This window comes from Bemisia tabaci, chromosome 5, assembly GCF_918797505.1.
Source record: "Bemisia tabaci chromosome 5, PGI_BMITA_v3".
NCBI lineage: Eukaryota > Metazoa > Arthropoda > Insecta > Hemiptera > Aleyrodidae > Bemisia > Bemisia tabaci.
This window is the reverse complement of record NC_092797.1, coordinates 26,646,576-26,671,456: the sequence shown is the minus strand read 5'-3', so window position 1 is coordinate 26,671,456 and position 24,881 is coordinate 26,646,576. Positions and strand designations below refer to the sequence as shown.

At 37.8% G+C, this 24,881-nt stretch overlaps 2 protein-coding genes across 4 annotated transcripts; one reads left to right on the top strand and one right to left on the bottom strand.

Annotated features, from left to right (window-relative positions):
- The first annotated feature begins 214 nt into the window (after positions 1 to 214).
- Positions 215 to 21,210, top strand: LOC109037359 (transcription elongation factor SPT6). 3 transcript variants are annotated; one of them, XR_002009473.2, is made up of 12 exons: positions 215 to 352; positions 1,999 to 2,183; positions 3,171 to 3,284; positions 5,515 to 6,054; positions 7,396 to 8,050; positions 9,492 to 9,621; positions 10,978 to 11,273; positions 12,438 to 12,667; positions 13,893 to 16,019; positions 17,375 to 17,609; positions 18,245 to 18,359; positions 20,414 to 21,210. XR_002009473.2 is itself a non-coding variant. In XM_019051961.2 (12 exons), the coding sequence occupies exons 2-12, from the start codon at positions 2,001 to 2,003 to the stop codon at positions 20,422 to 20,424; spliced, it is 4,632 nt and encodes a 1,543-aa protein (XP_018907506.2). In that variant the 5' UTR covers positions 215 to 352; positions 1,999 to 2,000; the 3' UTR covers positions 20,425 to 21,210. The 3 variants fall into 3 exon arrangements, 2 of the variants coding, with proteins under 2 accessions (XP_018907506.2, XP_072156586.1); XM_019051961.2 differs by having other exon boundaries at positions 18,249 to 18,359; XM_072300485.1 differs by lacking the exon at positions 215 to 352 and having other exon boundaries at positions 2,042 to 2,183; positions 5,487 to 6,054; positions 18,249 to 18,359.
- A 1,405-nt stretch (positions 21,211 to 22,615) lies between these two features.
- mRpL34 (mitochondrial ribosomal protein L34) lies at positions 22,616 to 24,811 on the bottom strand. Its single transcript, XM_019051965.2, has 2 exons — positions 24,542 to 24,811; positions 22,616 to 22,985 (listed from the first exon to the last, which is right to left on the bottom strand). Exons 1-2 carry the CDS (start codon positions 24,583 to 24,585, stop codon positions 22,700 to 22,702), a joined length of 330 nt encoding a protein of 109 aa, XP_018907510.2. The 5' UTR covers positions 24,586 to 24,811; the 3' UTR covers positions 22,616 to 22,699.
- Between the last annotated feature and the right edge of the window lie 70 nt (positions 24,812 to 24,881).

Sequence of the window (24,881 nt, the reverse complement as noted above, 5' to 3'; positions counted from 1 at the left end):
TTGCCAAAATTGAATTCAAATATACTTTCCTTTAGAAGGCAAGCAAAATTAGGACCATTAAAAATTAGGCAATTTTTTTTTAAAAAAAAATCTACTTTTAAATGATATAGAATATCATGCATATTTCCAAACTTCTGAGCCTTTGTAGAAAAATCCCCGCCCGCATTCGCTATTTATCAGGAATGAGAATTTTAGTGTTCCAGAGTAGGTAATCGTGGCGGTTTGTTTTCATCGTCCATTTTTGTTTATGTTCTGAATCTGAATGACATGTGCTCCTCTTCTGATCTGACTTATCTGACTCTGATAGAATCAGAATAATAAGGAAGGCTACACCGGCAATGTCCAGCTTGGGGTAAGAAAATTGAGTTTTTCTTCAGTATAAACTTGTAGCCTCTGCTCTCAGCTTTTATTTTTGATAATTTTTTTCACCCTCAGTGTTCTCAACTTTCAATAGCTTTTGTTCTCCCCAACTTGAAGGGTGCACGAAAACGGTCAGACTTGGATCGGAAATCGGCATGGAGGCATCTTCTCCCTAGGTCAGTCTGGCATTTTACAAGGCTGATAACAAGTGGCCCAAGGTTTCATGAATGTTATAGTTCTATCTAGTGAAGGTCATTTTTTACTCGTATGGCTTTTGCAGTTCCAAACCTCTGACCATTCCAGTTCTCCTTGAACATGTACCCGGGAACTGAGACAGACAATGACCCAACGGAGCATTTTGGAACCCAAGTGCGGTGGAAATAGGATGATGTTAATTTGAAGTTGCGTCACCATAATCCTGTAGCATAATTTCACTTAATTTGCCACGTTTTCTGCTATAGACGGAAGGAAGTAAGAATGGCTTTCTCTTACCTTTTTCTAAGGCTACAGGTCATCACATTGAATGCAATTGCATCTGGAAAGGGGTAAATAATATGAGGGCAGCGCTACTTTTTGTGAATGAAACTAACAAACGCATTATCATCTCAGAGGAAAACTGCGAAGTGCAATAGCTTTATGAAAGGAAATTGTGAACTTCATGTCTTATACAAAGAGAATAGTGAAGTGCCCAGTCTGAAATGGTCTGCAATTTGAAGGCAGCCTTAAAATATGTGAAGGCAAAAAACTATGTGCACCCTGCATTACTAAATGCACAATCTCTCAGCCTTATGTTCGATCCTTCCCACTTTTTTTACAATTAAGAGAAAAATTGGTCATCAGTTTGAAAATTGCTTCACAACTCGTCACCTTCCAGGCAAAGTATCACAAGCGCCATGCGACGTTTAAAAATTTCGCTGCCATTTTATTTTTTTACAGAGAAATTGTTCAACGAAGCTGTCCGAAAATTTCACTGAATTTTCTTTGTGCTGCTGATAAAATTTAGTGAAATTTCCAAACAGATTCAACCAACAATTTCTCAGTAAAGAAATAAAATGGTGGCGGAAATTTTTAAACGTCGCATGGCGCTTGTGATACTTTGCCTGGAAGGTGACGAACTCATGATTTCCTTACCTTTTGTTTGCTGTAATTTTCAGCTTGTGAGATTAAGCATTCTTTGCTTATCCTACAGCATCCTTTTTTAAAGTACATGCTGAACAAATAGCGAAAGGCCTGCTGAATGTCTCACTCGGAGTTAGCCAATGTTTACGGCAGGAGTATGCTTTAGTTGCACTATAAACTCTAATGATCCAATGTCTGATGTCAGAATCAATGTTACAGCTAAGAAACTCTGAAATCATAGCTAACATGGATTTTTTTTTCTAAAAAAAAAAAAAAAAAAAAAAAAAAAAAATTGCTGCAGTAATAAACTAAGTTGAATCTCAGTTTATAAAAAAGTTGAGTTTCTTACTTCACAGCCTGCATTTTAGAATTGGGATTATGTAGGAAGAGACATTTAATTGCTCCTTGTCCCAGTTGCAATTTATGACCGTGGAACTCTAATCGATAATTTTTAAGCAGCCAAATTATTTAATTCTGGTGATTGCTCACTCTACGATGTTTTATTTTTTTTTTTTCTAGAGATGGCTGATTTCATTGATTCGGAGGCAGAGGAAAGGCTTTGTGAGAGTAATGGTGAAGAATCAGATGGATCTGGATTGAAAAAGCGTAAGAGGTCAGATCAAGAAGATGACTATGATGACCGTTTGGAAGATGATGACTATGATCTACTGGAAGAAAATCTTGGACACAAAATATCCAGGAAGGTGAGTTTTGTGAATGTTATTACTTGGTAACAGACTTATGCAATCAGGAATAATCTTCTGCTTAAGTACTTACTGATTCCACTGTGTGTAATCTTCAATGGTAAGTAAAAGAAGGAGAAAAATTAAATAATTTATTAAAAAAAAGCTAATCTAAAAATCACAAAATTCCCTCCAGAATGTAATGAACATATGTATATCTGAATTTAAAGCCAAGTTATCTACTAAGTTGCAAAAAATATGAAACCATTTTTGAATCAATAGGTTTTTAAAGTTTGGTGTCTTGTAATCCAAACTACTTGAAGCAAACTTGAGAGAAATCCCAGAAACTCACTTGTACAATCAGGGGTGCCAAAAATGCTCGATTGAGATGACACAATGTAGACTGATCAAGGAGCAAATGTGAAAGCATCTGAAAAGGGGTTAAAAAATGTGAAGGGATCTGGAGAAGGGGGAAAAATGTGAGGGCAGAAGGCATATTGTCGGCCTCCTATGGTGTAGTGGTTATAGCGCCAGCTCTATGATCGGGAGGTCCCGGGTTTGATTCCCGGCTAGGCGACCCGAGTGTGATGGTCTCAAACAATGGTTGCCTGGGACTAGTTGCTAGGGGCAAAGGGGGGACGGGGCTGAGGCGCAGGATTAGCCATTGTGGGTTACTTGAAGTAGTAAAAAAAATAATGTATAAACCTGCTAAGCTCATAGCTTTCTGTGAAGGAAACTGTGTAGGAAATAGTGAAACGTGCAAGTCTTATGAGGACAGCAATGTGAGGGCAACCTCAAGGAATGTATAGGCAAATAACCATCTGCACACCTGTGTACAATGAAAAATTTTGATCCTTTTTAATAAGGCAACAGCTGTAAACTATTTTACATCCTGGACACAGAAAGGAATATCGCTGAGAATTAATCTTGTATTGTGCAAAACCAGCTTTGACAGTATGAGGTTAAGGTTTTATTTTTCTTCTGTAAACTTAATTTATCGTTTTCCAGAAACGTTTCAATCGTTTCAAGAGATTGCGTCGAATAGAAGGTGACGAGTCAGGAGATGAAAAAGGCCAAGGAGATGAAGAAAAGGATGGTGAAGACCTCTACAACTCAGAATGGGTATGATACTTGGAGCTTCATTTTGCTCTTGCCTCTGTTGTTTTACAGAGTATAAAAGGATACTTGCAGGCTCTTGGCTGTGTGCAATTTGTGCTTTAAGTACTGAGATTGGATAAATAGTATGAATAAAGTTTAGGAAAAAGTTCTTAAGATTTCCGACATATTTCGAAAGGGATTAAGTGCTAAGGTTCTCAAAGAAAGTCTCTTGTTTTTAGTATCACGGTCAAATTCAGTTAATCTGAACAAAAACAATACATCTCATTCCTTACCACAGGTTAGGAATCTAGCGGATCTAGGAATCTTAGTGAATCTAGAGGTTAGGTTTCGGAACTTGCAGTGAACCACAGCTATCTATATTTGTGCCCAGATTTTGAGGTTTGTACGGAAAATGCTCCGGTGTCCCGAGGAATTAGTTGCGAGCATTTTATTTCATTTTTTGTATCAATTCACAGTGTGAAGCTGCTTTATACTCTCGTGATTTTTTGCCCTGTTTATGACAAAATACGATTTTAAATAACAGTTTCTCAAGACTGTGCTCTAGAACTGCAAACTTCAAACGAATATAACTCAGGTTTGATTTGTCCATTTTTGGCGTTTTTTGTCCCAAAATTTTCTTAAACCACTCTTCTATGCTCCGCTACTGACAACTCAATTTTGATTTATCGTGAACTAAAGCTCCTTTTCCCAAGAACAGTCAAATTTTGTGAGACTAAATCCAAACAAATTGGCTCTAAAAGAATAATGTGCTTTTGAAGAGTTGGCTTATTCTTGTGTGCAATTGAGGCGTTGGGTGCACAAAAGGAACTTCTTGGTTGCAGAGTTTCAGAATCTTTACTGTTAATTTACATTTTAGAGAGTGAACCGTTCGGTGAATTTTCTGAAATTTTTGGGCTAGAGCATTGTAAAATAAGAAAGAATATTCAATATAAGTTTCAATGCATTACATACAGTTGCTTTGATCTTAATGAATGAAATGTCAGCAGAAATTCTAAGACTCTGCTGAGACTGAAAAGCGCCCTTTCTGCACTTAAGGCTTTTCTCGTGTAGAGCTGGTGTCAAGTGAATTTGCAGTCTCTCACTTATTTTGGTTAATGGCAACCGTCGCATCGAAGGCCACCGCCACCTTTGTGTAACCATCAGACTATCATATACCACTAAAATTCATTACTATATTGATTAAGTTCATTGAGTTATAAATTCGTGCACTTAATGCAGTTTTATTTTAATTCATTTAGGCGTGGAATACTGTTTATGAATTATACTCTGATAGCAACTCAATTTTTATTTATTTTTAAAAGATGTAATGAAGGTGGGAGAGACTTGCTTTGTCAATACCAAATTTGATACTGCATAATCTAGAATGTGTAATATGGTCAATTATACACACCTGTTTAAAGGCAGTGTTCCAACTTCACCGTAAAATTATAGGAGCAGTCAACAATTTTTTTAAGGTCCAAAATGATTTTTTGTGTTTATGGGCATGGTGCACTATTGCTGCTTCAAGAATTTGCAGCAGGTTACATTTGACTCTTTATGAACTTATTCGGCTAAAACTCTAAGCTTTTAGGCAACAAAGCCTCATCTATAGGTGTACTTGGAGTGTGGCGCCTGGTGAAGTCAGAACATTGTCAAAATAAATAAGTATCAACTTGCTTGACGCCAGCTCCAACTTCTTTGGATCGAGCAACTGTGTTGATAAAAGGTTTCTGCAGTATACTTGGTATCAGAACCCACACAAATTGTTTTCTTGCGATGCGTGCTCAAAATCTTATTCTATGATGATGCTCCATTGAATGAGTTTTTTAAAAAAAAATTTACTAGATCAATCACTGTCATCGTATATCAATGAACAGAATTTGTTCCCAGGTTAGCCATGAATTTTACCTTGAACAACAATCTAAAAACCAATGACAAACATTGTCATACTTACCTTGCCATTTTTCCACAGCTGGACGGAAAGTTTTTATTAAACCTCCCAACTTTCAATATTATAGTATCTTATGTTGATTTTTCCATTAACAGAGACCAATTAAGAATAACATCACAGCTTGCCATTCATTTCTAAGATTCTGATTTTCCAGCAACAAATCTTAAAAATGTTCGCACCCCCACAAATTTTTTGGAAAGGTTTAGAGCCCCCTCCCCCCCGCCCTACAAGGTTTGAAGACTAATTTCTCTTTATTGATGTATTTTATTTGTAAGGACACAACTAATGAATTGTCCTCTAAAGGAAGAAGAACGTGGATCAGAACGAGGGGAAGAAGAAGATGGTGAGGGAGACTACTTAGATGCAGATGATTTCATCGTGGAAGATGAAGGTCGCCCAATAGCCAGTTGTCAAAAGAAGAAGCCAATTCTTGCAGATGCTGCCCTCCAAGAAGCCCAAGACATATTCGGGGTGGATTTCGACTTCGACGAGTTTGACAGATATGGCGATGAATACGATGAAGAAGAAGAGGAAGAGGAGGAGGAAGATGATGAGTATATAGATGAAGAGGCTGGTGAGGATGTGGACAGACCTCGAAAAACACGCAAGAAAACAGCTCGCAAAGCGACGCGCAAGTCCATCTTTGAGTTGTATGAGCCAATTGAGCTGAAACGAGGGCATTTCACTGACTTTGATAATGAGGTCGGAAACACAGATATTCCTGAAAGAATGCAACTACGTGAGTTTCCTATCTTCTCTGTGTGGGAGGGCTCTGATGAGCTGGATCATGAGGCGGAATGGATCTACAAACAAGCATTCTGTAAACCAACAATATCTACGCAGGTAACACTCGCTCTCCTTCAAAAGTTTTTTTTTCACTAGGAGTGTTTGCAAGTGAATCTCATTACTCTTTATTAATCAGGACATAGAATTTATTTTTTCATCCAATTATTCTGATCTACAGTAAAATTACATCCCCTTAGAGCTTGTGTGTAGATTGCTTAAACTTCCTTTCAGTATCAAAAATAGCCTCAGCTGAGAGCCAGACAAATTCTCTTTGGTAAGCATTGAATATGTTTCCTACCAACGTATTTATACATAATCCTATTTGCAGGCAATGGCAATATTTGCCAGGTTGCAGAAATGTGGCTACAACATTTCTTATGAATGAAGCCAAAAACCACGTTGTGGCAACGTTTCCATAACAAATCTGCAACCTTTTCAGCAACCATTGGTGAGTGAGTATAGCTCAAAGAAAACATTCATGATAAAAGGAGCAAACTTTGTCACGAAATGAACTCTGAAACTTGAGATGAAAAAATGTTTGTCAACTGACATCAGTTTGCCGGAGTCAGTCTCTTGAGAACACAACATAAGAACACCTTGTTGTTGAGTCCACTAGCTTAGCATGGCACTAAAGCCCTTTCTTAATGTCACAAGTGGGAGCTGAAAATGAACTGAAAGTTGATTGTTGATCACCTGTGACTTCGGGGATCAACAGCAATCACATCCCCATTTATAGCCACATAGAGTAAATACGCGGGAGTGTGTCGTGTAAAAGAGAATTTGTAAATAGTTTGTGACTAGTGTACAATTTTTGCCATGGATGAAATCCACGTACCCAGATTGCAAATAATCCGAATTTTGCGGCCTGCTGCCAATTCTGTCAATGGTAAGGCCTGTCAAATTGTTATGCGACCAACAGCCGCAGTACCTTGAATCCCAAACCCTGCATCTCTTCTCAGATGTCGTACCAAAATGCACTTTTGGCTCCCACTGAGCCAGAAGCAGAGCAGCAAGGAGCAAGAAGAGGAACATCATTGGCACAAATTCATCCATTTCCACAAAAAAAAATCACTATTTAATAATTATCAAGGAAACTCTTATCACTCCTTGCACCCGGTGTTTTGATCGAAGTAAACATGTAAACAAAACGGAGCTTGTTCATTGGTCAGATCGATCGATTTATCCTGCAAAACTCCGTGTAAACACGCTTGAGAGTGAGTTCGAGCATCAACACTCAACACTGCACCGATGACCCCACTTTCATGTCATTTTCAGCTCCCACTTGCAACAAGGAGAAAGGGCTTAACTTGTAAATACATTTATTTTTAAATAATGAAAGTTTGCATAAATTCTGTCCTTGAATTGAATCTTAGCTTTACTTCAATTTTAACTTTGCAGGAGAACCCTGGTGGAGTTGATCCGCGATACAAATCCAGAAAAGGGCCACAGACAATCGGAAAGATCAAGAAAGCTCTTGATTTTATTAGAAATCAGCACTTTGAAGTCCCCTTTATTGCCCTCTACCGGAAAGAACATGTGCAACCAGAACTGACGATAAATGACTTGTGGCGAGTATACAAGTTCGATGCTAAGTGGTGTCAACTGAAGGCTCGAAAAAGTGCTCTGCAGAAACATTTTGAGAATATGCAAGAATTTCAGTCGCAAGAATTAATGAAAGGAAGCCTCGATGCCCCTATTCCAGAGAATGTACGGCTGATCTCAGATGAGGACGTAGATCGGCTGAAAGCAGTTCAAACCACAGAGGAATTGAAGGATGTACACTCACATTTCTTGCTTTATTACTCAAATATAATTCCCCTAATGCTAGAAAAAGAAAGACAGAAGAAGAAAGAGGCTGCAAAGCAAAAACAGCAAGATAGACCGAAAAAGAAGAAGATGGTGATGGATGATGATGGAAACGAAGTAGAGGTTGAGGTAACTGATGATGAAGCAGAGCCAGAAACCCAATCAGAAGAAAAAGATGAGGAACCAGAGGTGGTCAAACCAGCTGTTCGGCGAAGTCCTTATAGTCTTTGTCGCAAAGCTGGAATTGGTTAGTTCAGTCCTATTCATGTTAGAGTAAAATCTCGATAAATCGAACCAAGTCAGAATGGGTGGATTATTCCGACTTGAATGAAGTTACGTCATCTTCTGGCTAATTTCTGTTTCAAGCCGAGCCATTGTGTGCCAGATTTTGTGTTCTCAGACTTTAACGAGTAAAGATCTGAACACGCAGATTGTGGCGTGCAATGGCATGGCATGTGCGCGCTCGTCATCAGCCGGACCCAAAGATCAATCTAGACTGTGCCAACTATTGAAATATTCATTGCTTGGAGATCAGTATTAGCACCAAAGGTAATCAATCCATCACAGCAAAGTTTTGCTCAAGAGCAAACTGTGCGGCTCAAGGTTAGGCAGCAGGATTACCATGACTTGCTAGGTGGGATGGACCTTGCGTTTGGCAACTCATTTAATCTTATGGATCGCAAATTGCTTATGCCTTCAATTGGCTAGACACTATGTGCCATTGCATACTGGATTCTGTTGGCTCAAACCTCAAATTGGTGAAATTTCCTCCCAAGCATACGTAGATGCAATGACTGAAGCATATCGCTAGGGTAATAATCAGACTGTATTCAAAGCACTCTTTTCTGAGCTAAAGGCTCTCTTGGCGGCAGAAGCCCAAATTGCCAACTGAAATTCTGGTGAGCTAAAGCCAAACTTTTTTTTATTTGTAAAAAAAAGTCAGACTGTCTCATGTTTGTTAAATGTTGTTTGCATTTTTGTTTGACTCAAAGCATCAAAAAACTGAATGATAAAACCGTGCCAAATTTCCTACTCAGACCAAAATGGAGATTTCAATTTACCTCGAAACGCAGTACACTGTTGATACAGAGAAATTGACGGGACCAGTGAAAAAATCTGAATTTCCGACTTATCGATAAGCTGATTAATCAAGTTTCCACTGTATTTACATTCCTATTCACTATCCATTTTAAAGGAGCTTGGTATTGTTTATTTGTTTTTTATTGAAATAATATATGAAGAAGAACCAGAATGAATAGGAAAACCCAGGGTGTTTACTGGTCTCAATAGTTCGAAAATAGCACTGATTTTTTGAGGGTGGTCCGGAGGGACTGAAAAAGTATGGAAATCCTGCAAAAAGGTCCAGAAGTTTTTGCTTGAGGCCATGCAAATCTTTTAAGACAGCCTGGGAAGTCTGCGATCCCTTGCATATTAATTCTCATAGTGCGGTATTTGCCTGTCAGATCAGGATAGTGCAGCCACTTGTGTCATTTTTGTCGCGTTTGGCGGATGAATTTTGTCACATGATGGTACTGAACAAGTAATGAATTTTTCTGTTGAGGAGATGCTGAATGTATTGGGAAACTACTGAGAAAGAGCTGATTTTTCCTCAGCCAATTTAAGCACACATAGTGAAAACCTTACTAAAGTTGTCACTATACATGAAACTTTTTCTTTTCAATTTTCAGGTGGTTTCGTGAAAAGGTTTGGATTATTGCCAGAACAGTTCGCTGAGAACCTGCGAGATAAGTATCAACGGAATGAAGTCAAACAAGAGCCTGTTGGACCTTTGGTGCTAGCAAAAGAATACACTTCTAGGTAGGTCATGGTGTCTAGTTTTTTAAAAACTGGGATTCATCAGGGAATGAAAATTTACCAGGAAAATCAGGTAATTTGTTCCAGAAACCAGGAATCTCTTCTCCAACCACCGAAGGATCATTTCATTCTCAAATTTGGCGGTCTAATCTGACCGAGCGCTATTCGGCTAGTCCGTCAGCCTTCGGCAATTATCGCGCAATGTTATTGCACCCGAGCCGCTTTTTTTAACTTCTTGAGTGCCGCATTTAAAGCTTCAAATTATCAAAATAATGTAGAAGCTTCCATTGACCAGATAATATCAACATCAAGAACTTCTTTGAATTAAAATTTTGAATGTGCGCCAAAAAAATGACTGTAAGATTAATTAAAATCGATATTCATATTTGAAACTCTGGAAAATTATATTTTTTTCCCCAAGAAAATCCTGGGAAAATGGGAGAAAACTTTGGTTTCTCATCAGGGAATGAGCTCCTGAAAATCAGGAAAAATCAGGGAATGGGCTCCAAAAAATCAGGGAAAATCAGGGAATGAGCTTTGCCAAGAAAACTAGACACCATGAGGTAGGTCCAATGTTTTGTGTTCAACTAATTATTTATGTCCTGTGGTTCATTATGTACCTTTTAGAGAGCAAGTGTGCAAAAAGTGTTGGAAAATTATCAAAGTTCATATCATTCGAATTTAAATAGTATTTTTGGAATATCTTGCACGCAGAAATAAAGTTGAAGTGACACCTATTGTAGGGGTGGCTGAATCCAGAAAAGCTTTAAATGACAATAGAGATTATCTAAAAGTTGATAGTCGACATAAAATTGACAATATGAAGCTGAATGGAACAAGAGATTCTGTGGATACAGTACATTCCTATGGAAGCTGGTTGCCTGGATTTCCCTTGTCAGAACCAATTAAATTGTTACAAATGATCAGAACTAGTACCCTCCAGTAGGCCTGATCATTTTCACCTAGAAGCAAAATTAAAATGAATTTTAAAGCTCTAAGTCACAAGATTTTCAAGTCTATGGGCCTTTTTACCCTAATTCAGCAATTTAGCAGCCTTAATTGCAAAATTAAAACTGTCCCCTCTCTACTTATAATAAGAAAGATTTACTAAACAAGCTAGCTTAGGTATGGCTGATAGACCCAATAAAATTTCCAAGCTCCATTCTTAGACTTAAAAAGCAGATTTTCCATGTGTAGGACAAGGTCCCAATCAATACATTCCCTTTAATAACTTTGCGGAAAATAATTAATAAAGTAATTAAACTTTGTTGATGCTTCATAATGTGTGACTTTTTCAGTCTGTTTTTGTCTTTTTTTTTACTTGGTACTTTGCTGAAACGTTTCCACCTTCTTTTTCAGTCGGTTCACGTCTCCTGAAGACGTAGTGCTAGCAGCCAAATATATGCTAGCCATGCAGATTGCCAAAGAGCCACTAGTCAAAAGCTGCGTGCGAGAAACCTTTTTTGAGCGGGCAAAAATCGATGTGAGACCAACAAAAAAAGGAATGAAAGAGATTGACGAAAACCACAGCTGCTATGCCATGAAATACTTTAAGGGAAAACCAGTCAGGGATTTATGGGGAGAGCAGTTTATGAAACTTCAAATTGCAGAGCAAGACAAGCTTGTGAACATAATAATAAACGAACATATTGAAGGTATGTAAGTTTTTTCGTTTTTCAAAAGTATCATTAAAAAAAAATTATCACAAATTTAAAAAGGAGAAATAGGATTATTCGCAAAACTTATAGAATGATTACAATAGTTTTTCATGTTGAACATATTACCCATTAAGGTAAAGCCCTGTCAACGCACAATGTGTGGCACCAAAGAGATAGCTGTGCAAGCTGTTTGTCAAGCCGACTTCTTTGCTTCAATTTCTGGGTTTTTTCGATTCGGACAGATTGTAAGTGCTAATTTTGCTTGCTGACTTTGGCGTCAATCTGTGCCAGCCATTAGTGCCATGCCTTCCTGGTAATGACATCTGTAGAAACGCAAGCACTTTTGTAAGGGAGGTTGTTAATTTTTGAATCCATGTTTGAAAATCTGGGTGTTATCTAGTGCTTGAGGAACAGACATCTATCGGACTTGAGAAAGTTTCTCCATTTAAAGAGTTTGCTTGTTAGTCATGTAAGTGTTTAAACATCAAAAATTCTGAATAATCTTGATGGAAATTCTTACCAACATTTTGATGTCTTTGTGTTCATAAACATTTATTGACTCCAAAGAAGGAAACTTGTACTGCTCATCATTGTCAATAAAGTTGGTGTATCCGCTCCAACAAGAATACCCATATGTCGATAGTCCAATCATGAAAAAAAGATACTCACACAAATATCTTGGAATGGGTCCTGAGAGAACATGAATTTGCATTGCTTCAGCTGTCTATAGCCAATGCAGCTATTTCCACTGTATAAAACATGTTAAGATGCAGAATACTTTGCAGTACTGAAGATGAATCCAAAGTGTCAGGGACCATTCATAAAATACGCAATGCTCACTCCTCCATGAATCCTCAAACTTTAAATTTAATTATTGCTCATTTTTATTCAACATTTTTGCAGACTTTAAAGATTTTACTGAAAAAAATTTGCTTTTAGAAGAGCTCAAAATCGCCGATAACTTATTTTTCATTGTTTAAACATGTCATTTGGTTTCCTTTCACCAAATGCTGCCTGATATTTTTTCATGGGAGAATGTCCTCTGTTTGGAAGTGATCACTAATGGAGTTTTTTGTGTACTCAAAGTAAGATTGAATTTTCAAGAGAGGTCATTTACAATTTCAAAGCAGTGCGTACATACTGTGAACATTGTTTTTCCAGGTATCACCCACAATTCATCCTATGTGGAGGAGGTGAAGCAACTCTTCTATCGTAATGAGTGCAGTAAACATGTCCAAGAATGGAACAAGCTCAGGTTGGAGGCTGTTGAAATAGCACTCTCCAAAATTCTATTCCCCAATCTTTGCAAAGAGCTTCGCACAATCTTATTAGATGAATCGAAAGAATCTGTACTGAAAAATTGCTGTGATAAACTCTTCAATTGGCTGAAGGTAATTTTTATAGTTTATTTACTTTAGATTTTTGACTGTTGTTTACCCCTAATTTTCAATATAAATCAAAAATAAAAGAGTCTAGAAGATGAACAGAAGATACTTAAATCGGCTGAGAGTTTTCAAATACATGTAGAGTTTCCGGCAGTCTTGTAAACCTGAAAAGGTAAAGAATTTATTACAACCTGGGAAAGTCGGGGAATTTCTTGGGAAGTGCATTGGCTCAGCAACTTCAGCTTTTGCCATTTGAGAGGAAGCAGACAACTTCCGAGCACCTTCTCCCTTAATTTGAATTTGTAGAAGTAGAGATCTTGTATATGGTTCAGCAAAAGTCAGCGTAATCAAAAGAAAAAATCTTAGTGGAGGTCTTGGTTGAAGGCCAGACAAAGTTAGTGAATGTCACTTAATTTGGAAATTTTGGAATCAGGGTAAAACAACAGAAGTCAGAGAATTTAAAAATGGAGTAATCACGGAAACTCTGTATTAGCATTAATAGTCCAAAAGTTAGATTTATTTTAAGTAGTGAAAGGAAGATTGCTAAAATGTAGACATGAAGTCTCCAAGTCATGATGATTTTTATTTTTACACCTAAGCAGGCAGTTTTGCCAAGCAGTGAAGTTTTCCATGATTCCTTCTTGCAAAATCAATGGAATCTAAATACTTTCGTTTGCAAGACTGCAAAATAAAATTCTTAAGATCTGTGCTAATTTTGATATCAAGGCAAATCATGAACATATTATCAGTAACATAAGAAACAAAAACACAATTCTCTGACTTTTCTATTATTTTACTGTTAGTCACCATACCCACATCAAATTATGGACAACTACAATAAAATGTTGGTAGATTTGATGCTTTCCACAGTGGCGTGGCGTGAATGATCGATTATTGATATTTCTCCATTTGAAGCTATGGTAAAAAATCGATTGTTAAAGTGTTCGCTGCGAACACCCTGTCTATTGATCCTTTTCCATAGGTTTGAATGACAGATCTATAGATATATTGCTTAGCACGCCATGCAACTGGTTTTCCAACTACCATATGTATATTTCTTTTCAGCAATAGAATTATTATCCAAAATTAAATTGAAGAAATTTTGCATTTTACATATATAGCTCAGGATAATGAATTTTTCTTGCCTTTTCAAAATTATTGAGTAAAATCTGTCCCAAATACAATCTTGAGTTTAAGTTTTGTTTAAAGGAATTAATTTTTATGTTTGCAGGTTGCTCCGTTCTCCGTCGATTTTGATGGAGACGATGAGGAGTGGGACACGAGCAAAGGACTCCGAATCATGAGTATAGCCTATGAGCCAGATCTCTCCCAAGCAGCATTTGGCTGTGTGATCTCCCCAGAAGGTGAAGTTATTAAGCATATAAGGCTTCCATACGTGTTGAAACGTAAGCATTCTTTCAGAGTGGATGACAAAGCTCTCAAAGAGGCAGACCTTCGTGCCTTACGAGAGTTCATTTCTACAAAAAAACCGCATGCTATTTGTGTGGGTGGCGAGTCTCGAGAAGCTCTCATGATTGTTGCAGATGTAAAAGAGATCATCGCAAATCTAGTAGAGGATGAGCAGTTTCCAATGATCCCTGTTGAAATTGTTGACAATGAATTATCAAAGATCTATGCCAATTCAAATAAAGGAATTAGTGATTTTCGAGAATATCCTCTCCTACTACGGCAAGCTGTTTCTCTTGCCAGGCGCCTGCAAGATCCCCTCATAGAATTCTCTCAATTATGTACATCAGATGATGAAATTCTATGCCTTCGATATCACGCATTACAAGACCAGCTAAGCAAAGAAGAGCTCTTGGATGCCTTGACCATCGAGTTTGTGAATCGAACCAACGAAGTAGGTGTGGACATCAATGAAACTGTGCAGCAAGTTTACGCCAGCAATCTAGTTCAATTTGTTTGTGGGTTGGGGCCCAGGAAAGCTGCAGCATTGTTAAAATTACTAAAACAAACAAACCAACAACTAGAAAACCGAACTCAACTGGTCACCTCTTGTCATATGGGTCCTAAAGTATTCACCAATTGTGCAGGTTTCATCAAAATCGATATCACTTCGCTTGGTGATAGTACAGATCCGTATGTAGAAGTTTTGGATGGTTCTCGAATTCATCCAGAAAGGTATGAATGGGCCCAAAAAATGGCAGCAGATGCCCTGAAGTACGAAGATAATCATGCAAATCCAGCTTTTGCCTTAGAAGAAGTTCTTGAAGCACCAGAAAGGTTAAAAGACTTGGACTTAGACGCATTTGCTGAGGAGTTGGAGCGACAAGGTTTTGGCAACATGAGTAATACTCTGTATGACATCCGTGCTGAGTTGAACCATCGTTATAAGGATCTGCGTACTCCTTATCGGTCACCAAATCCAGAGGAGTTATTTAATATGTTGACCAAAGAGACCCCAGAAACATTCTATATTGGAAAAATGATTTCAGCAGTCGTTTCAGGAATCTCAAGAAAGCAGGCAACGCCTGAACAGCTTGACAAAGCCAACCCTATTCGAAATGAAGAAACAGGCTTGTGGCAATGTCCTCTTTGCTTCAAAAATGATTTCCCAGAATTGTCAGAAGTATGGTATCATTTCAGTACTTCCAAAGGCTGTCCTGGATCTGCAACTGGAGTCAAAATCAGGCTAGACAACGGCGTCTCCGGCTTTATTCATATTAAAAATCTATCAGACAAGTGTGTCACGGATCCTGAAGAGAGGGTGCAGCGAAATCAAGTAATCCAATGTCGGATAATAAAAATCGATGTGGAAAGGTTTTCAATAGATGCCACCTCCAAATTCTCAGACTTGCTTGACAAGAATCGTAAGTGGAGACCCCCCAAAGACCCTCTCTATGACCTAGGAGCGGGAATGAAAGATAAGAAGACTGAAGATGATGCCATGCAACAAAAGAAGCGGCAGACTCATATCAAACGAGTCATATTCCATCCCTCCTTCCACCACATTTCCTATATAGAAGCAGAAGCTCTCATGGCCTCAATGGAGCCCGGTGAAGTTATTGTTCGGCCATCCAGTCAGGGAGCTAACAATCTCTCAGTAACGTGGAAGGTCGCTGATGGTATTTGTCAACATATTGCCGTCAAAGAAGTGGACAAAGGAAATGCTTTTTCACTTGGGCCAACATTGCTGATTGATAATGAGGAGTTTGAGGACATTGATGAAATCATTGCACTACATATTAACCCCATGGCTGCATACTGCCGGGATATTTTTTCATTTAGGTATTACCGAAACACAGATGGAGGTTTGAAAGATAAAGCTGAAGAAATAATTAAGGAAGAAAGAAAGCAAAATCCATCCAAAATCCACTACATAATCTCTGTGAGCAAGGTAAGAATATTGATGTGTCTTCATTGGCCATCCAGAAATACGTATCTCACTATGTCTGGTTTTCACCTCTCCCCCTCTCCCTTTAAAGTACAACTCCAAACACCTCCCTTCTGGACTTTTTATTGCATGGCAGATTTCTTCATAATTTTCATCAGTTTCTCCCAATTTCAACAATCTGACTTATGCAAGCTCTATATTAGCTCAGTTGTTTTGCCATTAAACTCACTCAATCCAGTTTCAGTATTGTATACAACAGCCTCTCAAAGTTGATTTTATTACTGTTTGATATTGTTTGATGTGTAGTGTTGTTATCTGTTTGGAGGAAGAGACATCCAGACAGGAGGACAGACGTCAACAATATTGATGTCTTTGTTTTCTGAAATTTGGAGCTCAACAGTACAATTCTGAAGGAAAGATTAAAACGTTTCCATCCTAATCCTTCTTCGTTTAAATTTAGTTCATTTACAGGGAAATATGTTTGAGTTCTTTCTTTTCAAATGTGATTGTGACACAAGATGAATGTCTTATTTTTTGAAAGATACTATTTTTTCAAACTTTTCTGTCTATCTACCTTCCTTTTCTCTTTTTTGGAAAGTTATTACATACAATTCTGTCAACATGCAGTAGATTCACATATATTTACATAGGGGGAGATAATTATCAGATGATCTTTGCTAGATTGAGGCTGGGAGAGATAAGATTAATTGATCCCTTTGTTTGAAGAGTCAAAGAGAATGAGAATCGTCTGAAAATCTGAAATCCTCATAAGTAGTACGTACTTTACACCAACACTTCCCAAGGTTACAATTGGACGTATTTCTGTCAAACGGAACTAAGCATCATAGGGAAAGAAAGGTAAAGGGGGCCTTGGATTAGCGGTGGAACCGGGCGTCGGGCTCAGTGGTGTGGCGTGAATTGCGATATATCGATTGTTATGCCATTTAAACCTATGGAAAAGGATCGATAAACAGGGTGTTCGCAGCGAACACCTTAATAATCGATTCTTTTCCATAGGTTTAAATGGCATAAAAATCGATATATCGCAATTCACGCCACGCCACTGGTCGGGCTCATTCTGTCCTATACTCGCAATGCTTTTCCATGGTGCTTAGTTCTGTTTGACAGAACGCGCTATTCGGCATTCTAAATCCCTCAAAAGGAACTCAAATTGGCGCTTAGTTCCGTTTGACAGAAATACGTCCAATTTAAGATTCTTATGCTCTTAAACCCCTTTATTAAAAAGTCTCTCAGTCTATTCAAAGTTCCAGTTACTGAGAACCATCGAAATGCCCAAAAGTCTCAAATTCTCACCACCCATCAAAATCTAACGACTTCATCACCATTTTTTCTTTCAGGACTACCCTGGAAAATTCTTATTATCGTATCTGCCACAAACTCGATGCAAACATGAGTATGTAACAGTGACAGCGAAAGGATATCGTTATAGAGGACAAATATTTGACAGCATAAGTAGCTTGTTCCGTTGGTTCAAGGAACATTTCAGAGATGCTATTCCAGAAACACGAAGCACTCTGAGATCTGTAAACATGAAAAGCACACCATTCCAGCCTCACACACCAAATATGCTGAGTAAGCTTTCTCCCAATTTTTTGCTCTCTTGTTTGTTTTTCTTTTCAGGCAATGTAAATGAGAGTCAACAATATCTGTCGGTGAAATAAGATCTGTTTTATTTGAAAAATAAAGGAAAAATCGATTTCCTGTATGTAACATTAATGAGAATAAACGAGAGCAACATGAATAAGACAAGGGCCAGAGATGGTGACATCATGTTCACCGTTCATTACATATCTCCTGTTCATTTTAGGTTGATGTTGAGTTTATTAAACGCACCCTAGGCTCAAACTACATTCTCAAATTACCTAAATAAGCATTCTGAATATCGGTTTTGGACTCAAAAGATTGAGTGCATGCCGAATAGCACAGTTTTCTCCGCTTTTCTCGAATTTTGGATTTTGGGGCTTGGGCCCTCACAAAAAGAATTCGGTACAATTATTTTTCAACCAGATATCTAGTCGTTCTAAAACCCTTTTCATCTTCTCCAACACCACCTCAAAATCTCAATACCAATTGAAGACTTGTGCGATCAGCCTTTTCTAAGTAACTCGGTAATTATTATAGACATCATGATGAGCAGGAAGAGAATACGAAAATAGCAACTGTTATGTTTCTTTAATGATGATATTTCCCCCTTTTTTATGTTTCAGACAGAGTGTAGACATGTAAAGGGTACCATTCCCAATGGGTCTTATGCATACCCCTCACTATCCGCAGACTCCAGTGGCTTATGCAGCTGCAGCCATGTTGGCGCATCCCAACAAAGTGAGTTACTTATGTTAAATAAAAAACAGAAATAATCAGCTTATTTCTCTATCCTTTTCATCTCTTTCTTGGTTAGCCTGGTTGCTGGCAACAAAGAGAAAAATACTACTAAAGCAGATTATTTGAAAATTCGAAATATTTGGCTAATGGTCTATTAAAGGACCCCCATTAAAATTTTTAATGGGTGGCATTCAAAGTGCAATGGATGGAATTCAGTAAACAGGACACGTCTACATTTAACTTTTTCTTTAGAGAGTCCATCTATTTGGCGGATGAATTTTGCCTAAATTTATTCATATAGAGCCTGGATCTTGAGTATTTCTACATTTACGGCCACAGGCATAATTGAAAATTGAGCATTGAGTAGCCTAAATGGTGGTATTGGGTAGATTGAACCATTTTCTGCAGCATTTATGTAGATAACTCTGTCATGCTGAATAGTATTTGAGTGGAAATTTAACTACACTTGCAAGACATACATACAAAAGTATTCATAATATTGATGCGGCCATGAATTTTAATAGAGCCTCAAGTGGTTTCTGCAAGCTGTTTTTGCTCCTACAAACGTCTTTTTCACCAGTCGGTGACACCTCCCTTATCTAATTTCATATTTCTCCCTGTTGAGTATGCATTAGCAATCATAAATTGATGTTAATTACAAAAATTAGAAAATTGAAATTTGCCAGACCTCCTCAGAGTAGATAGACATGAGAAACAATTAGATATCAGAGAGTGCACAGGAGCACTAGTGTGGTTGCAAATGTACAAAAAAAGACTCCTGTGTGCAGCTAATGTATCAAAGTTTGAATGATACATCATTCTCTTCGTTTTTACGTGTAGAATTCGATTTTCGATGTTGTCAAGTTCAAAAAGGACCCTGGCGCCCAAAATGGCCGCCGCAGGGGTCATTAATACAAAATTCGAGTATATTGTCGAGTTTGATGTCCATTCATATGTATGTACAAATCTCTGGGTGGACACTCAGGCTCTCCAACCATTGCAACCCCTCACTCAGGCAGATCAACCCTCAGGACTGTAGCAAGTCCTCGATCGGCTGGGTGATGCTACGCCCCTGTATGATGAGAATTGAAGCATTTTGGCAATATTGAAATACTGTTATTTCTGTACAGTAATTAGCGAATTTATTTCAATTTTTATCTGTGCTCTTTAATCTCGCCAAATTGTGTAAATTAGTCTCTTGCGGAGTATTAGTTTCTCCACATCAATTGCTTCTATAATAAGTTGTAAAATGTGCCATGATGAAGCATATTAAGTAAATTAATATCTTTGTTTTAACATTTTTGGCTAGCAAGATAAAGTTTATTTTATCCTGTGTGCCATTTTGTAAAAGCCAGCAGGAAAAAGCGTGCAATTAATTTAAGCAGTGGCAAAGTATCAGCAGTGGTGGTCAATCTGCTTGAGATCTAGCAATAACACATGGACAGCTCTGATTGAAACCAGCTTCTCTACATTTTGTTCTTCAGAAAATTTCCTAGCGTATCATTTTTGTTTCTAACCAAAAACTTGGCAGCATCAAACCTTGAAACTCCCGGAGCAATACAAGGACTGTGCTTGACTAAATTTCTAGGTACCATTTAGCTTGGTTATCTATTGAAAAAAGTAAAGCTACTCGGAGAAATTTTCTTTTGTGAAGCCCTGGATGGACGATCAAATTTCGAACCAATTCCGATCAAAGTAGACATGCTGATGACTGATGGTCACCATCTACCATCAAATTTTGACGGGTCGCACTTATTTGTTAAAAGTAAGATCAGAATGGAGTGCCACCATTCATCATTTTCTGCCACAGGAAACATTTCTGCCAAGTTTTCATTTTAAAATGAAGCAAATTAATGAGTTCAAGACTGATGACTCCCGACACTTTGATGCTACTTTGATCGGAATAGGTTCGGAAATTTGATTGTCTATCCCGGGCTTTAAATGTAGCCATGATGACTGCGGTCACTGCTGTCCGTGTGATAGCATCATGTCCGCACTTGTGTACCTGAATTTTTGTTTAATTTAACAGTTGTTTCGAATTTCACCTGTCTTAGGAGGAACTTAGGTACTTCATGGTTTAATGCAAAATCAGTGGTGATTCTATTAACATAACTGATCCTCCCGCTGAGCTATGTAATATGAAGTTCAGGCAGATGGCACTTCTACTGGTAGCTACTTTCAAATGAGAACGGTCAAACCAATGAATTTGCAGATTTCCTTTTTGGCTTTGTATCAATTCCATCAGCTTTATTTTTGGCACCAGATCAAGGTTATTCCCTCTTATTCATGATCAGATGTTAGTATTAAGTTTTATATGGTGGCATTCTTTTTATATTCCCTCAGTTTTTTTTAATGATCATTACCATAGAAACTTAATCAGTTATATTATTTGTGTTGGAAATAGGTTTTTGTTGCTAAATCTAAACTCTGCGCTATTTTGGCTCCAAGGAGCATCATCTAATTATTTCTCCCCCTTTCAGTAATTTTAGAACCAGATATTCTATTTTATATTGTAGTTTGTTTTTTTCTCAATCCTCTCATCATAATCAAATATTCAGTGCTGTACCTCTCATTCCCAGAAATCAGCACAATTTTTTATCATAACTTCACTTTTATTAGATACCGAGATAATCCTTAGCACTTGGTGCAGAAAAGGCACTTCCCGATTGCGGTGTCCCGGAATCTGTACCAATATTCCGATCATTTTGGCCACAGAGCAAATGTATGTGATTCATTGAAACTTTTACGAATCTTTCTTTATTATTCTACAGCTCTAAACGAAACATTGCATGAAATTCAACCTGAAGGTAGTGCTTCATAAAATTAATTACCAGTAAAGATTCTGCAACCTGTAACAGAGAAGTGTTCTTTCTACACCCAACACTTCAATCACAATTGATCATATTAAAAGAGTTTTAGGATTAGAACTTATAAGAGATGAGGGGCAGAAGAGTTTAATTGCATTGCTACATTGCAGAGTTTTATTTGTTCCTTTTTCCTTAGTGTTTTGTTGAATTTCCTCTTTCTTCAGTGGGCAAAAACATGTTTATAAAATTACTTATTTATGGGAAATTTTTCAACTGCCTTCGCAAAAGGACGCCCCTCACTCCATATGGGACTGTGTGCCATGTTTGATTTCCAGTTTTTATGGCATTAAACTTGTTTATGGATGCTGACCAAAAGTCATCATTGTGCCAACATTCCACGAGTAACCGTTTTTGCAAAAAAAAGTGAAAGAGATCCCTCATTTTAGCAGATCGAGTACAGTTTGGGTTGTAAGGGTTTGTGTAAATGACATAAAGCAGAAAAACTGACCAGCAGCCGAGCAACAATCTTATTTCTGATTCCACACACCTTTTCTTCTCACTATCCAAATCAGTTTCTTTCTATCTGGCAGTCAATTGACATGTTTATGAAATTACTTATTTATGGGAAATTTTTCAACTGCCTTCGGAAAAGGACCTTCCACACTCCTTATGGGGCTGTGTGCTATGTTTTGTGCCATGTTTTACCAGACAGAAACTCGCTGCGTTGTGATTTCAGCTGTCCTGTCCTTGAAATAATCAAAACTTTCAATTGCGGGATATGTCAGAAGGATGGCTCGAAGAAAGTAAGTGCAATGATGACTTTGGGTCAGCATCCATCGATGAATTTAATGCAATAAAAAAATTGGAAATCAAACAGGGCACACATTTCCATAAAGAGTGTTCAGGGTCCATTAGCAATTGTTACTGATGACATAATGGTCAAGTGAAATTTTTGGAAGCCCCAATACAATTGAGCGACCAAGTCTCTTACCCCTTTGTCTGTGATAGAGCCAGGCAAAAAGGTCTATGGAGTGAAAACTCGAAATTGTTTGAAAGATTCAATGGAAAATATTGATCATCAGTTCTCTATTCTAAATGCCTTTAAATATTCTTAAAAACACTTGGTCCAAATATGTAGCCATAATTGGCATTAAAATTAATGCAACTTATAAATAATATTATATTTAATCACAGCATGAAGACTGAATCGATATGTAGGCTGACGACGATAACAAACTTCAACAACGTTTTTTCTTTTTGAACTCATGTTTTTGCCTGACTTTATCACATTTTAAGTACCCAATTGAACAAATTTAACTGCAGGAAATTTTTAAATGGTATTCCTCTCCTCTCTAGAAGCAGATAAGAGATATTTTTTTGCTGAAAGACCATCTGTTTGTTTAAGAAATGTATGGGGTAAGAAAGAATTATACTGAAAAAGCAAAAATTTTTGTTAAAACATTTAATCATAATACAAGTATACACATACAAAAACTAAATATTATAAGAGGGCATCACTAGTTATGAATAAGTTCAGTGAGATAGGACATGTTTGCCTTTTAAAATCCGCCTCATGATGGTCCTTCGTCCAGATGGAGTCATCATGCGCACCAACCAACCATGTGTAACCAAACGTTTTTGCTCATTTGCCCTAGGCATGTAATCTCTGGTTGGTGTTCTAGGCCTTTTATACGGACGGGGTTCTTTATAGAGTCTCTGCCAGTTATATTCATTATACATTAGAACTGAGTTAATTCGTGAGAAGCTGCGGAAGACATCATTATCCCAGCACGCCCTGGAGGCTTCCAGAAAAGAATAACTGAAATGAAAATAATATAAATCATGAGCATTAGAAAATGGGACACTATAATTGGGTTGGATGTGTATTGATGTCCAAGAAGTGAAGCCGTGTACCCCCATTGTGATGTTTCAAAATTTACACTCCTATTTCCTTTTTTTGAAGAGAGACAAGCCAATTTCAGCTTGAAAGTTGTCTGTAAAATTCTGCTAATAGAGGTGAAAAATAAAGGAAGTTTTCAAGAAATTAGGTACTTTGACTAGTTTTCCAAAGGGAAAATAAAGTATGACAGGAAATCTATTTCATCGCAAACGGAAATACATGGTTTTGTACTTTGTCCGTCCATATGTGTCATCATTTTACCAAAAAGAACACTTGCATATAAAAATACAGTTTCTGAAGATAAATTTCCAAAGAGGAGCTTCACCCTGAGATTTAGGTGAACCATTTGAATAATTAGAGGCATATCTTGCTCGGTCAAGGAGGATATACCCCTCCTGACTGACGGTTAACATCGCTGAGATTACGCCTCCTCAGTGGACAGACAGGGGTTGGACCGACTCCATGCAGATGCAGAGAAAATCTATTTAAATTCAATATTAACTATGTTTTAAGGGTCTGTAGACTCATGATCGGCTCCCTGAAGAGCTTTCACAGTTGGTAAAAGGCTCTCAAGAGCGTACTTGATTGCGATCAGCATAACCCTCACACCTGTAATGTATTTACTCAAGCCCCTTTCATTAGGAGGTTCAAGGTACTAATACTTCTATTGTCTTCCATCATCCATGGCCTCACTTAATAAGCCTAGTTCTCTCCAGTAGAGAAGATCTTTCAAAAATTCTCGATTCCACCCCCACCACCCAGAGATCAACCCCGTGAAGACCCTAGCAGCCTGATCGTTTAATCTATTTCTGCCTCTGTCAGCAAGAAAGACAAGACATAGCCCTGTCTATGCCATGTAACATCGATTTTAGAAGGCACTGAAAGAAATGTTAAAAATCAGGCTAAATCTAATGAGTATTGGCCATTCCTGAGTGCAGGATTTGAACCAAACACTTGGCACTGAGACTTGGATCGCATTCATCAAAAAGGAATCAGCGCCATTCCAGTGTTTTCAAAATCGTGCGACTTCTTCTGTCCTTATAAAAATTTCCAATACAGGTAAATTACCAACATTTACAAGATTATTTTCCTGACAGTAAAATTAACAATTTTTTGGTGGGAAGCAAAATATATTTGCTGTTCTGAGAGGTTTATAGATAATTGTAAAGAAGCAACATTCTTACAACACTGTGATTGCGCTGGTTCCTTTTTGCTAAACGCGTTCCACTTAGACAGCCAGTTCTTAGCAGCTGGAGCTACTAACACAGAGAAAGTGATGTCTCACTATGTCCTGGTTATCAATGAAACGAACGGCTAGCACTGAGCCATTGGGCAAAGGACCGTGTGTAGCTGCCGCGTCTAGTGGCATTACAGCTGACGCAAACCCTTGCGTTCGCTGAAAACCAGACGGCAAACGCATTCAAAGCATCAAAGGACTGACTGAGAATGGAAAAATTTGGGGTAAAATTACAAACCTTCGGGATACTACTCCGGATCTGAGGATGTTCAGGGCTTGCATGATGTATGATCGCCTTTTCCGATGGACAATTTGAAACTTCTCATCAATAAGCAAGCATATTAGAGGAAACGATGTTCGGAAAATTACACCTTCCAGCAATGTATAGGTGACATGGAAACTTAAATAAGTGCACAGAGATTGAATCAAAATTTAAACCTAAACCTAGCTAGCTCTAATTTTATAATCTAACCTAACACGTTCTTATCTCTTATCATGGTGGTTCGATATCTCGAAAGTCGAAATGTGCCCCAACAAACAAACATAACCTACAAAATGAACAATTGACGAAATAAGCT